The sequence below is a fragment of the Anas acuta genome, chromosome 7 (genome assembly GCF_963932015.1).
Source record: "Anas acuta chromosome 7, bAnaAcu1.1, whole genome shotgun sequence".
In the NCBI taxonomy this organism is placed as follows: domain Eukaryota; kingdom Metazoa; phylum Chordata; class Aves; order Anseriformes; family Anatidae; genus Anas; species Anas acuta.
The window spans coordinates 17,926,106-17,942,153 of record NC_088985.1 but is presented as its reverse complement, the minus strand read 5'-3'; the positions used below and the strand labels follow the sequence as shown (position 1 = coordinate 17,942,153).

The 16,048-nt window shown below is 38.0% G+C and overlaps 1 protein-coding gene across 1 annotated transcript in view; it reads left to right on the top strand.

Annotated features, from left to right (window-relative positions):
* LOC137859952 (transmembrane 9 superfamily member 3-like) overlaps positions 1-11,122 on the top strand; it is a 43,940-nt gene extending 32,818 nt beyond the window's left edge. The window contains 6 exon segments of the mRNA XM_068689616.1: positions 3,107-3,246; positions 4,745-4,813; positions 4,903-5,049; positions 5,476-5,559; positions 5,667-5,743; positions 9,768-11,122. Of these exon segments, the coding sequence (XP_068545717.1) occupies positions 3,107-3,246; positions 4,745-4,813; positions 4,903-5,049; positions 5,476-5,559; positions 5,667-5,743; positions 9,768-9,835 (585 nt within the window). The 3' untranslated portion in view covers positions 9,836-11,122.
* Positions 11,123-16,048: the final 4,926 nt, after the last annotated feature.

Below are 16,048 nucleotides of genomic sequence, written 5' to 3'. Positions count from 1 at the left end.
ACCCCTTTAATTTGGGAGGGAGTATTGTTTTCACCTCAGATCTAAAATTTAAAGGAATATGCCTGAAATGGCAGAAGCAAAAAAAACTGGTTTTCTCCAGTCATCTCTCACATCCAGAGAAGACTGTTACTGCCAGGAATGAAGAAAGTAATTTTCAGCAAGCATCAGTCTGAGCAGGTAGGCTACCTTGGGGGTCAGACGGTGAGTTGAGAGAGAGCAAGAAAGAAGGCACACATCAGCAGTGTGTGTTGACTAAACAACACCGGTTGTTTTGGCCAACCTTGTAAGACTTGCACGTTGCTTTCACCAGGGGAGGGTTATTTCAGAAGACAGAACATCAGCTTGGACAGCCTGTCAGAGACAGGTATAAGTGGGAGACATTGCAGAGCCTTCCCATTCCTCATTTGGTTTGTCCTTCTTTGTACTGCAAAATCATCTCAGATGATTTTTAGACTCCTTAGTGACTCTAGGAGAAAAGCATACTCCAAATGCAACTGTCCTCAGAACGCAGCATTGCGTTAAGACAGACAGTGCGTTGTTTAACAAAGCACTGGTTTATCTTAGTGCTGCTTACTAGATCTCACCAAAGGTTCTACGTGTTCTGTCTGAAATGTCTTCATTTTTCAACCGAGTAGAATGGAAGATAGTATAACATCATCAGTCATGGCTTGGCTGATCTGATAGTGAAACCACAAGCACTCAATTTTTCTGATGTATGCCAACTGCAGCTGTACTGGGGACAGGTTGGCAGTACTTACTGAAGCCATTATTCAAGGAGCATTGGTCTGTCCTGGCTTGTTTTTATGTAGGTAAACAGTTTTTAGGTTTCAGTGCTGCTGGTGAGTCAGTCTCCCAGACAACAACCATGCCCAGCAGGAGGAAGTTGGGCCTGCTCCTTGCCCACCTGGTTTGAAGGCACTTAGCTCTGTAGTTAGTGTTAATGGAGTGGGATGCTACTGACTGCCTTTCCTCCTCTCTGAGTCTGCTAGATAAGCAATAAAACCTGGATGATTCCTTCCCTGAGGTTATATTATTTCCATGCAGATTCTCTGGTAGATGAATTGTGCAAGACAAACAATTACAGGCTTGGAGGTTTGAGCTTGGAATTCAAGGCTGTTGCTGGATAGTTTCTTTCTACAGTAGAATAGTGGATTTGCTCTCTACCAGTATCCCCAGCCAAAGGCTATTTCTAAGATCCAGAAGTGAAGCTGTGAACACTTTGATAACGGCACTGTAAAGGGCGGTTCTAACTGGATGAGTCGTGTGGATGCCCAGCCCCGCTGCTGCTGAGCTTTGTGTTTGAGCCAGGCCTGAAGCCTACGTGCCAGCACGTGTGGGGAGCACCATGGACAGAGCCAGCCCACCGCGCCCTGTGCACGCAGGATGCAGAGCAACCTCTTCTTGAAATGGAAATGGTTTCAATATGGTCAGCTCGGAAATTCTTTGGATCCTGTCCAGGCCTTAATTCGTGAATGTTATTCTTCCCCCTACGGCTCAGACAAGCTGAGATTTTTTAGTCAAGATCCGTTCAAGTTTATTTAGTAGTGATTTCAGAATGTTATTTATTTTTGTGGTAGTGCTTCTCTTGTCCTGTTATGTTGAAGGGCTTTTAAAGGGTTTTAGTAAATGTGGCACTCAATATGTTGTTCTTTATTTCATAGTTCTTGGCATTTTTCTCTGAAAATTCTCATCTACTCATTCTTTTAGATTGAGTAGCTTCCAAGTGCAGGGTCTGCATCCATTAAGTGATTTATATGCTTTTGTGATTCATTCTTAAGTGACCTCAGTGGCCTACCTAAGAAATTGTGCTTGTTTGCTTGTGTTTTTCCAGTAATGGAAGATGATAAATGGGAGATATTAAATGTGTATTAAATGTATAAAATCTGCTTTATTATTGCCAAGTATAAATGCTACTTAGTTTCTCCTTATTTACTGCTGAAGCTTCAGGTTTTAGTGGCTGATGATGTAATGCTTTAAAAACATCCCCAAGAAGTACAGAGCAGTCTGGAGAGCGTTTCTGCTCATTGACCACCTGTTTAGTGTATCCCTTCTGAGAAGCATAAAATCTTGCTCCATCTGACCCCAGGCAATGTTTTCCATTCACGTCTGGCCCAGGCTAGTGATAGTATGCAAGTCAGTAACAGAGGAATAACTCACTCTGTTTTGTCAGATGTTACCTTAAACTCATGTGATTGACTTAATGTAAAGTTTGTGTTGAGCTAATGTAGTACAACTCCTCGACGCAAAAAGTTAACAAAATACTTGACGCTAATTCATTTTGCACTAAAGATTTGAGAGTATTTCTTGCTAAACATTTAAAATTATCCTGTTTTGGAAGATAAAAACGTATTGCCTTCCAGGAATAGCAGAACTACATAGATATGTTGAAAAAAAAACCTCATGATAAACTTCTAAGGAGGATGTTTCATTGCATAGCACAGGAACATTGGCTTGACTTTGCTTGTTGTGTGTAAACCTAATCTTTGCATGTAAGTAGGGCCATTGTGCTGCTGAACTGAGTATTTTTGCATACTTGTGGTCATTTGTATTTTTGGCAGCTCTTAATTACCTGGTTGGTTGGAAAAAGTCAAACCCCAAATTTTGATTGGTAGCATTCTGACATGGCTTCACAATTCTTGTTTGGGTTTCTTTTTGTGGCTTGGATTGAAAATCTCGTACCTGTATTTGTCGTAATTATGTATGTAACTGCCTGACTGCTAGATGGTAAGTCCGAGGGATAAATCTGCAAAAGTTAAGAGAAGCTGACAAAGCACCATGAAAATTTCAGTTGCATTCCTTTTTGATGTATTGAATGTAATGATTAGAGGAAAAACAGTTTTTAAAAAAATAAATCTATAATAGTTCCGTTTCCTGAATTGATATAAGAAAACAACCTTAAAACTTTTTAATAACATCTACTCTGAAGTTTCTTAGGAAATAAATACTTCAATAAAGTAGACATATATTGACTAATTCTTCATAACCAAGGAGTATGATTCTGCAGCAATAACTACTAAGGACTAATATATACAGGATATATTGGTTATCTTCTTTCATCTTTTTATACCTTTTTTAAAAAAAATATTATTTTATTTTTCATTTACAGGTGGCAGTATGCTGCATTTGTTTCTTTGTCATTCTTCCACTGAACCTCGTTGGTACGATTCTTGGCAGAAATCTGTCGGGACAACCTAATTTTCCGTGTCGTGTCAATGCAGTGCCTCGTCCCATACCAGAGAAAAAATGGTAAAGACAACTGTGCATCTTAACTAGATGTATTCATTTAAAATGACATTTCAGGTGTGATCATTAAAAGCCTTTCTAAAGTAACTTTTTTATTTAATTTGAGGTGTACCTGGAAGAATACCTGTACAGAGATTTCCTGTACAGAGATTTTCTTTTTTTTTTTTTTTTTTCTGTTGGATAAAAGCACCATGAGCAGGTAATGGTTAATAGTTGTAGCGGTTCTGGATCACTGGTTTACATTTGGCCTTAGGTACTCTTTCTTCGGTCTCTTAGGTAAAAGTGATGATTCCAAGTCAGTTCTGATACGGGTATCTTGAAACTGAACCTCTCCTCTTTAGTTAATGCCTCTTACAGATTTAGGATCGAATGTGCCTTAGAGGCATACCTGTTCTGTTTAATGGCTTCCGTGTTCAAGCTGAGATATATTTGCAGGGTGAAGGTAAGGAGAAGCTTGCAGTGCTCTTCTGCACTTTTGTTGATGGCACAGAGCCTAAAATACTTGAACTATACAGTTTGAATTGTGAATTAATTATTTTTGAAGTCTATGTAAAGGAGTTCTGGTTCTCAAAAAGTAGTCTTCATTTTTTGGCGAATTTGAATGCAGTCATTTTTTACTACTGATTTATTTCAGTGATGGAAGCAGCAAGCTGTGGAAATGAAAGTATCCTCAGAGGAAATTTTTAATATATTTTTCTTGCTTTTCCTGTTAAGAGGAATGGAACAGAGTGTTAAGGGGGCATTGAAATGTGTACACCCACAGTAACCAGGAAGTGCAGCACACTTAGTCTCTCATTAGTGGCAGGTTGTGCAGCTCACATGCTAGGATTTGATTTATATTTGATTTATATTGTGGCATGTGTCTTGGGAATCTGATGGATTTTGCGGGATCAGGATGACAGATTAAAAGAAATAAGATGCTTTTCATGAAGAAAGTGAAAGTCCTCACCACCAATTTAGACAAGTCTTCAAGTAAACAATAAAAGAAGCTGTAAATGAAGTCACAGGTTGCTAGCTAGATTCAGCATCATTGCAAGTACTGGGCAGAGATCACCTTTAGTAAGTGACAGGACCATCTGTGGGTAGCTGAGTATCAATTTTTAGCCATGTGCTTATGACTCAGTATAGCATTAAAATGAACACTGGTTCTTAATTATATAAGCATTGCTCTGAAATTTTCATTGCAGTATCTGTGGTCATCAACAGCACTGAGTTTTTACTGTCTTCATTGAAGGCTGGTGGATGTTACGGGGTTTGATTGTTTAGGCCCTTTTCAGGCAAAAGAGATCCTTTCTTAGTTGGTAAGACTGGTTAGATTCTTGACCGTAGACCTGTAAAGAAGTGTGAGCCTTATGTTTGTTTATTTCCCCCAAGAAGGACTCCTCCTACCCATACATGACATCCTATTAATTAATCCATGTTATTTTCCTGGTTATATGTCTTAATATGTTTATAAATAAAAGAATAAAATGGTCCCTAAACTAGTTTTAATGTCTTTCAGGTTCATGGAACCGGCTGTTATTGTTTGCCTAGGTGGAATTCTTCCTTTTGGATCAATTTTTATTGAAATGTGAGTTTGTCAGAGATTTCTCCATTTAATTTAAAAATAATTTAAGTACAATTACAATATCATCTGCATATTTTGTTTGCTCTCTACAGGTATTTCATTTTTACTTCATTCTGGGCTTATAAGATCTACTATGTTTATGGCTTTATGATGTTGGTTCTGGTTATCCTCTGCATTGTGACAGTTTGTGTGACTATCGTTTGTACCTATTTCCTGCTAAATGCAGAGGATTACAGGTGGTAAGTATTCTGTTATTTGCTTAGTTGAACAGACTGTGAAAGTATTATGGAAAAGCTATGTCTCGTCAGTGTAGACAGGTCTTTTCAAAGTATCCCACAAACAGATTTTAGCTGTAGGAAATAAAAGCAATTCTCGGACCCTTTCTATCCAGGAGATTTCTCAGTGAGTGCACATCTGTCCATGCATGTATATATGCATAAAAAATATGCTGAGGCACGAAGGAATATAAAGAAGGGTCATCACTGATATTAGTGACAGATGTTGCAATGGAAGCTTTTGGCACCTCTAGCAGACATGTAGATTTCGTTAAATAAATATATAGAACAAAGATGTTTTGTTTTTAGGACAAGTTTTTAGTGCATTGTGCGTTTTCTTGGGAAGATTTTTGGTTTAGATGTATGATGGGCATGCATGTTTACTTTCAGGCAATGGACAAGCTTTCTTTCCGCTGCATCAACTGCGATATATGTTTACATGTACTCCTTTTACTACTACTTTTTCAAGACAAAGTAAGTGGTAGTTTTCTTTCTTGAATATCAGATTGCCATATTGTCAAAGACAAACGTATTGAGAAAGATGAGGAAAAATAACTAGCATAATTTCCTCTCTTTTTCAGGATGTATGGCTTGTTTCAAACATCATTTTACTTCGGTTATATGGCAGTATTTAGCACAGCTTTGGGAATAATGTGTGGTAAGTTTCAAATATACTGAAATTTTTCTATCAGAATTTTCAGACTGTCATGTTTCTGGCTTTGGTGGAGTATGTATGTGGTGCAAGATCTGCTCAAAAAAGTGTACAATCGTTAATATTAAACTTACATTTCTCTGTTTATACTTCATTCCTACATAATATAGAAGTTTTCCATAGACTGTGTCTTCTGATAATTGATTTTAAATTTTAAGGAAGAACATTTATGTATTGTGCAGAGAATTTCAGCCTTCATGCAATGTTGAAAGACTCAGTATTGGGCAAGAATACAGTAATAGGTTACATTTTTAATGCAATCTAAATTCTTCAAAGTTCCAATTTTTAGTTGAGTCCATGTTAATTTTTTTTTTGGTTTTGAGTTTTTACCGTTGCTCTCAGACAAGGACCTAGGTACACACAATAAGCTATCGGTGGTGCAATGCTGATGGCGCTGCCTTCTGCGTCCTGTGACATGTATATGTGAGGGTGACAGTCCAGAAAGGACTGAAACCTCAAGACAGCGTTTGAAAAATGAATATTGGAATATCCACAGGTGAAGAGAACACAAAGTGCTCCTGTGTGCAGCTGGGTTTCATTGCTTTTTTAAGATACTGTTTTGAGAGATGTTTAGAGGAAAACATCTCTCTTGGCATGGAAGTCATCTGATGAAGCCATGCATGCTTATTTACTTGTTAGCTTTGTTTTTAGTCTTTGCTTTATGACTTTCAGGAAGTCATAGTCAGGAAGTCAAAGTGCTACTTTGTTCTTTTGCACTTTCCTATGATATTACTTGCTTTTCAAGTATGATCCTTATTTAATACTTCCCTTCCTACCAGTGAATAGTCCTATAGCCTCTAGTGGAAGCCTTTCTCTCAGTTAGATATTTGAGACCCATCCCTGGAGGGTAATTTTACTATGCTTTTTCAACAGGGGAGGGAAGGAATCAGCTCTTAGCTGCCGAGTACCTGTTACCCATTTCTCTCATGAAATCTAATCTTGCCTCATTGGGTTCTTGGCACATTACAAGACTTCCCTGCTGTTCTGGTAGTCTTGCAGCCATTTTTTTTCTTTAATAGGCTTATACTTTTCAGCTCTAATCTTTTCTTTATAAAGTGCTCAGGCTGGTATTGATTAAAACGTCTGTGATGCAGAAGCCAAGCTTGCCCACCAGTTCCAGTAATTAAAATGTTTTGTGTTCTTTTTAACATGGAAAAGGAAGGTTGTAAAATGCTTTTCTGTCATGGTAGGACACTACCTGATAGAATATTGGAACAAATTCTAAATTTATTCAGAATCAGAACATACTTGTATGTATGAAATCTGATTTCTACAACTGTATTGAGATTTTTCTTTTCCTTTTTCTTCTTTAATTGTGTTGGAAGAGAAGCCGTGAGATTCCTTTTTACTGAGAACTCATATTTTCAGCATGCTGGGGGAAGAAAAAAAAATCCCTATCAAAAAGCATTTGTCCAGTGAACTTGCTGTCATTGAGATCTAACGACGTGTCAGCACACGCTGCACAATTGCATAGTGACTATATCTCCGGTGAAAGTGTGTAGAGCTGTGCTTTGGATGCTCATGTAACTTAGCAGGTTCAGTATTATACAGCTGGATATACAGCAAACTAGTTCGGACCAAGGCAGTAAGCTAGTATTTTCCAACTCTATTTTCAGTGTTTCTGGTTATGCTTACAGAACTCAAATCCCACATGCAGTGGGATGCTTTGATCCAAAGTTTTCTGCCCTCTACAGAGCATCTAAGCCCAGGGACTGGACAGTAGGGAGCCATGAGAACTTCCAAATCTTTTGAGCTTCTCATACTTGCCTCTTAGTGCCAGAGAACAAAATTGATTCATGAACTCAGTGTATGGCTTAGGAATTAAGTAGTATAGAATGGTCTTTTGCAATACTGCACATTGGCATCCAGATAATACTGTACGTATGACTGAAGGATGTTTGAAAAGCTTACATGCTTACAAAGACACAGCTGTAGTAAGTGCTAATTGGCTTGAAATAATAGATGGGAAATAATCTATGATTTCTTTGCAGCTGCTCTTCCTTGCTATTTGGATTCTTTTGGGTTCTGTTCATTTAAAGGCTTGTTCTGCTGAAATACGCTTACAGTCTATTTCTGCTAAACCTATGTAGGCTAGAACCAAATTAAAGCACCTTATCAGGTGATTAAAAAATAATCAATGTGATTGCTTTTATATTTAAACAAGCCTGCATTTGTCTCAGGAGGGCATTCCTTAATTGTTTGTCATCATTGTCTAGTGTTCCTCACCCTTCCCCTACTTTTACTCGACTCCTGTGAAGTAGCCTTGAGGATTAATTGCTGGCTTGGACATGGCCATGACTGGTACTTCACGGATAAGGCTGCTGTGGTTCAGGATGGGTTGTGACTTGTTTATGGAGTTCAGAGCTGTGGTCTCCTGTGACTGCTGCTCTCTACTCTTCCCTCTCACTTCCATTTCATGCACACATTCTACAGATCCCAAATGAACCGCTATTAGTGCTTTGCTCTCCTAAATGTCTGTAGTATCTGGCATCACATTACTAGAGATATCCTCAAAGAACAAGTTCTATGATGCACCTGATTTTAGGATCTGAAATGAGCATTGGATCCATTCACAGTAGCTGCTTTAATAGGCAAAAAGTGATGTCTTAAAACAGGCGTCCGGTGCCCTTATTTTGTCGGTTTGCTGCCTGCAACAGAAAATGAGTTTCTCCACAGTCTACAGAACAGCCTGTGTGCTTCTGTTTGACTCCAAGCTTATGTCACCTCTGCATGTCATTGCCAGGCTTCCTCTCTGCTGCATCCTCAGCACACTTGCTTTTGAGCAGCAACCTGATCTTGCATGCACTGTATTAATTTTAATTGGACTCTACTTTGTCCAAGTTTGTAATACAAGTACTTCATTCTCTGACTAGTGGAATGATTATCGTGATATCTTACACTGCTTGCAATGCCATGCAACAACACAGACTGACTGTATAGGCTCTTTATTATTCCAGCGGCACTGGAATCATTCAGCAGGTTTGCTTTGTGCAGATCTCCTGACTTCACGTGAATGTTGGGCTTTGGGGGTCTGAAAACCAGAATTCTGTGCAGGTTTAATGGCTGGACTCATGAATTACCTGAGCAATCCCCAGGATTTAAAGAATTGTTCCAGTTCTAAATAATTCTGTGGTCAGCCAAGGTAGCTGAAAGAAAAGCACCGGACAGTTCACTTCAGGCATTGTTTGACAAGGATGCTTAATCAGCCTGGCAAAACAGGTTCTGGGTTTCACCAGTAGGCTGCTGAATCTCTTTCTGAGAAGAGGTCTTGGTCCTGTACTTTTTTTTTTTTTTTTTTAAATTTCCAGGTGTCCTTAGTGCTGCAGTATTTTGGATTTAGCATAAACTGTTGCCCCTATCAAAAACGCAGTGACCTGTTCTTTTACTACTGCTGTGACAATGCATAATCTGCTCATGACTCTTACTAATTTGAAAACCACAGGTTGCAATTTCCTTTAACTACTAACTGCTACTAGTTTAATCTCTTTGTACAGACCTCCTTGGAGTTTAAGGCTCCTGGGATGGGGATCTATTATTGTTTGTGCCTTGTGGGAAGGAAAAAGCCATCTGCCAATAAAACACTCATCCAGAAGGCATGCAACTTCTAATAAAAACCCGCCCTCCCATCCACCTTCCCTGCAGAGTGGGTGATTGTATGTTTTTTACCCTCTGTTCAGAAAAAGGGACCTGCTTATTGGCAGCAGTGGGGGAGCCGCTATATTTATCGAGGCCAAGTGAGCATGGCCTCTTGGTAAGATGGCTTAATAGATTTAGTTTGCTAGGCTAGGGGAGTTCTTGCCAGACATTCACTGGGAGCAGGGATAATTGGAATTTGAGAAAAATATTGCAGGTAAATAATTTTCTGTTTGCAGGGTGCATGATTTTATGTGACTTTAAGTGTGTGCGTGTTATTTCTGATTTATTGTGATCAGCTCTCTAACATATTCAACATTTTCTGTTTGTTTTGCAGGAGCTATTGGTTACATGGGAACAAGTGCCTTTGTTCGTAAAATCTACACTAATGTGAAAATTGACTAAGGAAATAAGAAAATTGAACTATGGATCAGTTCCTGTTTTCAGGGGGATGAACTTGCACAACAAAAAGCGCGAGAAGAGATTTGGGTTTTAACACTGGGCACTATATGGGTCTCCATTTTGTGGATGGCTTAAAGTAACATCTATTTCATTGATCCTAGGTTCTTACTGACTGCTTTCTCCAACTGTTCACAGCAAATGCTTGGATTATATGCAGTAGGCATTACTACAGTACGTGGCTAATCTTCCCAAAAAAAAAATAAGGAAAAAAAACCTAGCTCGTTAAAGATGAATAGACTAGCTCTCTTCAGTGAAGAGGACAAACAGTTTATTTAAAGCATTTGTTCCATTCAATAAAAAGAGGGAAACTTGGCTGCTAAAACTACTTGATTAGTAGTCTTCCTGGTACTTAACATTTCTAAATTATGTAAAAATGCTGTTCCAGAAAGATTACTTTTCTGATTTTTACTGCCATTGCCAGGATAGGAGGTATGTTTTATATTTTGAATCCAGGTGCTTTTGGGTTTATTTGCAGTATCAACTATACCCTACACATTTGTTTAAAAAATAATTTAAAAATATATAAAAAAACCCACCTGCATGTAATATATCAGCTATTGTTCTAGTTGGACCAACTTCCCTTTATTTATCTTTAAAGTAATATCCAGCTACATCTTAAATCCATCCAAAGAAAATACAGTTTGAAGACGGGGTATGTTCTCTGCAATGCAATTTACTGTACAGTTAGAAAGCAAAATGTTAAATGAAGAGGATTGTTTGTTTTTTAATAAACACTCTGAGGTCTAGATTAAAACAAAACCAACATTTTAACTGAATGTCTAAAGTGATTCTCCTTTTCTTTCCAAGTTAGTCTTGCATATTTTTTATTTTTTTTTTTGGTTTGGGTTTGAATGAGAATTTTCCTTTAGACATACAAGGGGTAATAAGTGTATATAACATTAAATAATGTAACTTAGGTGTAGATCCCAAATGTATTTGGATGTACAGATTTACTACAGAGTACTTTTCTGATGATTCGGTGTAAAAAATGTGTGAATTTGGGTGGCTTTTTACATCTTGCCTGCCATTGCATGAAAAGTTGGGGTTTCTTCACAATGTGTGTATGTCATGCTTTTCTGTTCCTTTTCCTTTCTGAAGCTCTTACAGGAATTAAATTTGTAATTTAGAACATTTTAATTTTTGTTAATCCTATCTGGACACTTGTAACATCAAAAGCACAGTTGCTTTAGAGTGTTCAGAAAACTAAAATAAACTTTTCAGACAAAAATATTCTGATTGTGGAAATAGATGAGTTTGCAGTTGAAAGTGTTTGAAAAGGCAATACCACTGAATGCCAATTTCTGCATATGATATTAGTATGGGTTTCAAATATCAAAGCCCCACACTTTGAACTCAGAATTTGCTTGCAACTGTATTGTACAATACAGCTCCAAAGTGGATGACCAGCCCAAAAAGATTCTTCTTGGCTGAATTATATGTAGAGAAGTATGTTTTGTGATCCAGCTAGTGTACTGAGAAAAGGGGTAAGCACAGACTGAAATAAATGGGCAAATAAAGTTAAGTCTTTCTAAGATGACTGTTAATTATGCACTGTATTAGCTAGAAAAATCCCGTGTGTTTGTGACAGATTTAAGAGCCACTTGGCTTGATGGATTTGGTGGTTTTTTGTTTGTTTGTTTGTTTGTTTGTTTTTTTTGGGGGGGGATGGTGGGAGGGGGCATCTGCCATATCAGGATGTTTTTATCAGTGTGGCTGTCTGAAATACAGCACCAGCCACAGAGAAGGCAACTTCCTGAATTTAAAAAACGAGCAAAGTGGTTGTATTGATTAGTCCTGTATTGTCTCCATAAAAAGCATTGATAATGCAGTAGCCACAATGAGAAACAACCCTGCTTCTGCAGGGGTGGGTTGGGGAGTGGGGGAACTGAACTTACAGTTAATACTGAGAAGCGATGCATCCTGCTGTATATAGCTTCTGTAACATATCTGAGCTTTCAGCTCTGAAGCTCTGATTTTCTTGGCCAATTTTAACCAATCTCTCAGAAAATAAGTTTTGTTTCAAGTGAATGGTTGGTGTCAGTAGCTGAACACTGTGCCATTTAACAGAAGATAATTCTTTTTAAAGTACAGACTGATTTTGAGATGGGCTCATAAACTGTATCAACAGTTAGTTTTCCTTTGTTCTGAAACATGGAGACCTAAAGCAAAAAATGGGGTTTGTACTCGTTCTTGCTAGTGCATATGGATGGGAGAAGCCCTCTTTTCATCCATGTTCTTGTAAATCTAAAGTGAGAAGCCATTATCTCCACACAATAAATACATTAAGTACTCCTCTGAGATACAAGTTTTTTAAAGGGAATATTTTGATAATGGGTCTGTTTCTCTATTTAGAGCACTGCTATGTGATTAGTCTATCAGAAATGTCACTAAATGGTTTGTGAATTTCATTTAATCACTTTTTAATGCCACAGAACGGTGGGCTGCCTACTTGCTTTCTCTATCCTCTGGCATTATTAGCTTTTGCATATCCAGATAGGATTGTATAGCTTTTAAAGTGACATTGAAAAGATACTTACTGCACAGGCATTGCTTTTCTTTCTGCAAGCACGTTCCTCTGGAGAAGTACTGTGCTGAAATAATTGACATTTTTGTAATTCCACCGTAGCACATGAATAAGTTGGGGTTTGACTTTGCTTTCCCCCTTTCTTTTGGTTTCTGAAGGAGTGTGAAATGTGACCAGTTTTGAACAGCTTGTCTCTATGGTTGCTGTTTGGGGTAAGGCCATTTATTTGCACCCCCCAAAAAAATGTGGATATGGTGTGAACCATCTTGCTTCATAGAATTTGGAAGTTCTCTGCTTAGATGATGTAGTCCTTCCTCTTTTATGGAAGAAATAAAGATGTTACAGACAACACTCTTATTTCCATGGTTGTTTCTTAGGATTTTCTGGTTCTTGAATTGAAGCTTTTGATGACTCCGCAGCTGGCCGTTCAGTGCTTCTCCTATTTCTGGGGCCAGAGAATTGAGCAAATAGTTGTGTAGTAATAGCCAGTATTGATCCAATGCTTTAGATAAATACAATTCAAAATCTTATATGTTGTGGCAGAGTACATGCAGAAAGCACCTCTGGTACTTTCTGTATGAGAAGTGCATAAACACTGGATTGGATGTAATGGAGACTGCAAATAAATACTACATTATGCTCTTTTCTGATGTCTGAACATTTTGAAACAAATTGTCTATTAATTCCTCTCCAGATTTACATTCCAAAGTGTGTAAAGGGCACACATTACTTTCTGTACAATAGTGTAGGAGTACTTTTCACAAGTTTCAGATATTAAATATATATATACCATTAATATTTTGTGTGTTATAAAACTGGGTAAAATTGGTAACATGTTTTTAAAATATTTTTATCAAGGGGCATCTACTAGCTTTTGTGAAGATTTGTGTTTCTTATCACCATCATCACTGCACAGGTAACTCAGGGTTATGTTTTGCTCTGGCTTCAGCATCAACAGCATCCAGCCAATTTGCCCGATGAAGGATATGTAGGCAGCTTTACCGAAGACAGCAGAGTTGCATAAGTGTGACTGCATCAGCAATTACTCCTGAAATGTGTCAGAAAAGTATAAGCTCAGGAAAAAAGCCATTTCTGCAGTCTGTGGGCAAGTAAACTGAGTAGTTGGAGCTAGAGTTAATTGAGGGGTCCCCTTATATTGAATTAATTCTTAAGCTTGTAGTTTAATTAATTAGTTCTTAAGCATATGCTTTAATTAAGAGTCAGTTGGGGCACTGGATTGGACAAGGATTCCATCCTCTGGATCCCTTCAGTCTTTCCTAGCACTGTGGTAGTGGCAGTCCTGCAATGGCTGTTGGCACTTCTCCTGAACCAGCAGGCTAAACCAAGTATCTCTTAACAGGGTTAACACTGAAGTCATAAAAACCACTGCTATTGTTAAAATTTTGTTGCAATAAAGCCCCTCTTCAAAATTTTGAAGCAACGCATTCACAGCTTGCATTCTTTGGTAGTATCTTTTTGAAAAAAAAAAAAAAAATATATATATATATGTTTTGGTGCCATTTTTGAAAGGCAGAAATGTAGAAATGAACCCTTCAAAGGACCACTTTTTTTTTTCTAAATAATTTCAGTGAGAAAATTCTCCCAGTTTTGTGAGGAGATGCATCAGCATGCAAGTTTTACAAATAGCACTAGTATTGTTTACATCTTGCAGTTTTATCCAGGAGGTTTCTTTTCAGTTATGGCAAGGGGCTGTTACTGCATTTACTTTCATGGCTAGTTACATTGTTATGGTGTTGGGTGTTTTTTGGTGTTTTTTTGGTTTGTTTTCTTTGGGGGGGGGGGGGGGGGAGGGGAGGGCCATGGGGGTGGGGGAAAGATGCTGTGAGAATTCATGAATCTTGTAAGGCTTTCTGCAGTTTCAATAAATTTGAGCAGTTACTGGACAGAATTGCTTTTAAAGGGCAGAAACCCAGCTGGGAAAAGGATAAAAGTTGCTTTATTGAGTGGACTAGTCTCTTTCAAAGACGAGCCTCTGGAGACAAATTTTTAGTTCCAGTATCATGTGCCCCAGCCCCATATCAATTGCTGCCTTCTTATTTTCATCAGTGTGTTCACCATGCTGCTGGGCTTTCATTTGCAATGTGTAGTACAAATGAAGCCAGGGGGGTTGGCGGGGGTGTTAGTTGTTACAAATATTTGTGGCTGATGGGAGGGTTAATTTTCCTACTAACACAATTCTGAAATATATGTCACACATGTCTGGAGGCTCTGTTGTGCCAAGGCTTTACTTCTTATCAAAAGAAAACCTGTAGAAACTTTCCTTACATTCTAGACCGAAGATTTCCTTCATGACCTTGGGCTTTGGAACATTCCAAAGCATATCGACTATTCAAGTTCACGTTTATCCTTCAGCTAGCTTTGCGTGACTGCCTTCCAGAAAATATGTGCATTTTTAGCGTTGGCAGCTCGTGCAATAAACAAAATACCAAACTATTTTTTTTTCTGTTAAGAAATAGCCTTTACTTAGAAATAAACTTTTCTAATACCATGAGGCATACTTACCCATGCAATGCAATAGTTACCTTGATAAGATTTATGCACTGTAAACTTGAAATACTATGCTGGGTCTGAGCCCAAAAGTTCAGTCTCTAGTACTATCTGAAAAGCTGAGCAAACTAGGAAAAAAAGTGTTGTAATTAGCATGCTATGATTTTTTTTTTCTTTCCTGAAGACACTGAGTGGCAAGCTTGTACTTGGTTTATGAAAAATTTTGAGAGTGATGGGAACTTTTTGTGAAACTTCTAAACATGGCTGAGAACATCATGCAATACTGAACTCAAGGAAGCTTTTGTGTGTGGCTCATTTCTCAAAGGTTTGTGTCAAATGTTTTGGAACTGTGTGATATACTAAAGCATTAGACAAGGCATGGTTGTTTTCTGGGCTACTAGAGATGTAATGCTCCCTTCGAGTTCATGTTACTCAGTTATTTGATTCTGAATCGCTACAGTCTTGGTTTAGCCATATCACTTTACTGGGCTGAGAGTATGGTATATCCTATCCATTGCATTTCGGTATTAGCTTAGCCTGAGGCTTTTCCTTGCTTTGCTAAAGAGGTATAGTTGCAAAAATGGGGAGGACATTTTCTCATTTCCCACCTAATGTCTGGTGCAAAACAGCGAGCATTATGATGAACCAGTTTATATTAAAAAGAGATCTGGCAGTTTTACAGACGCACATTTACCTGCAAGAATCAAAGATGATGCTTTTTCAAGTGATTTTTACAATAAAAAGTTGAAGAGGTGCAATTAAGTTACTTAAGTTCTGCATTCGGACTCTACAAAATCACTTCTAGTAATCTGAGTTGCTCATCTGAAAGTTGATTTCGAGTTGATTTTTTTTTTTTTTATCTCACCATCAGGAAGTGAATGAATGCAAACACCTACCGTTGTCTGACTCTGTAATGTAACACTTCTTTTTAATGGTATGTATAGCAAAATAAATAATGGAAAAGGAAATGGCTATTTCTGATTCTAGCAGTGTAAAGCGCAACATGTAAGATGAACCTAAAGGATTGTTTGCCTAATTAGATGAAATGTCTGCATGGTCTGTACTGTGGCCAGGTGTGTGATTTCCTTGCAGATGCTACTATAGATAAATCCACATGCAGAAAC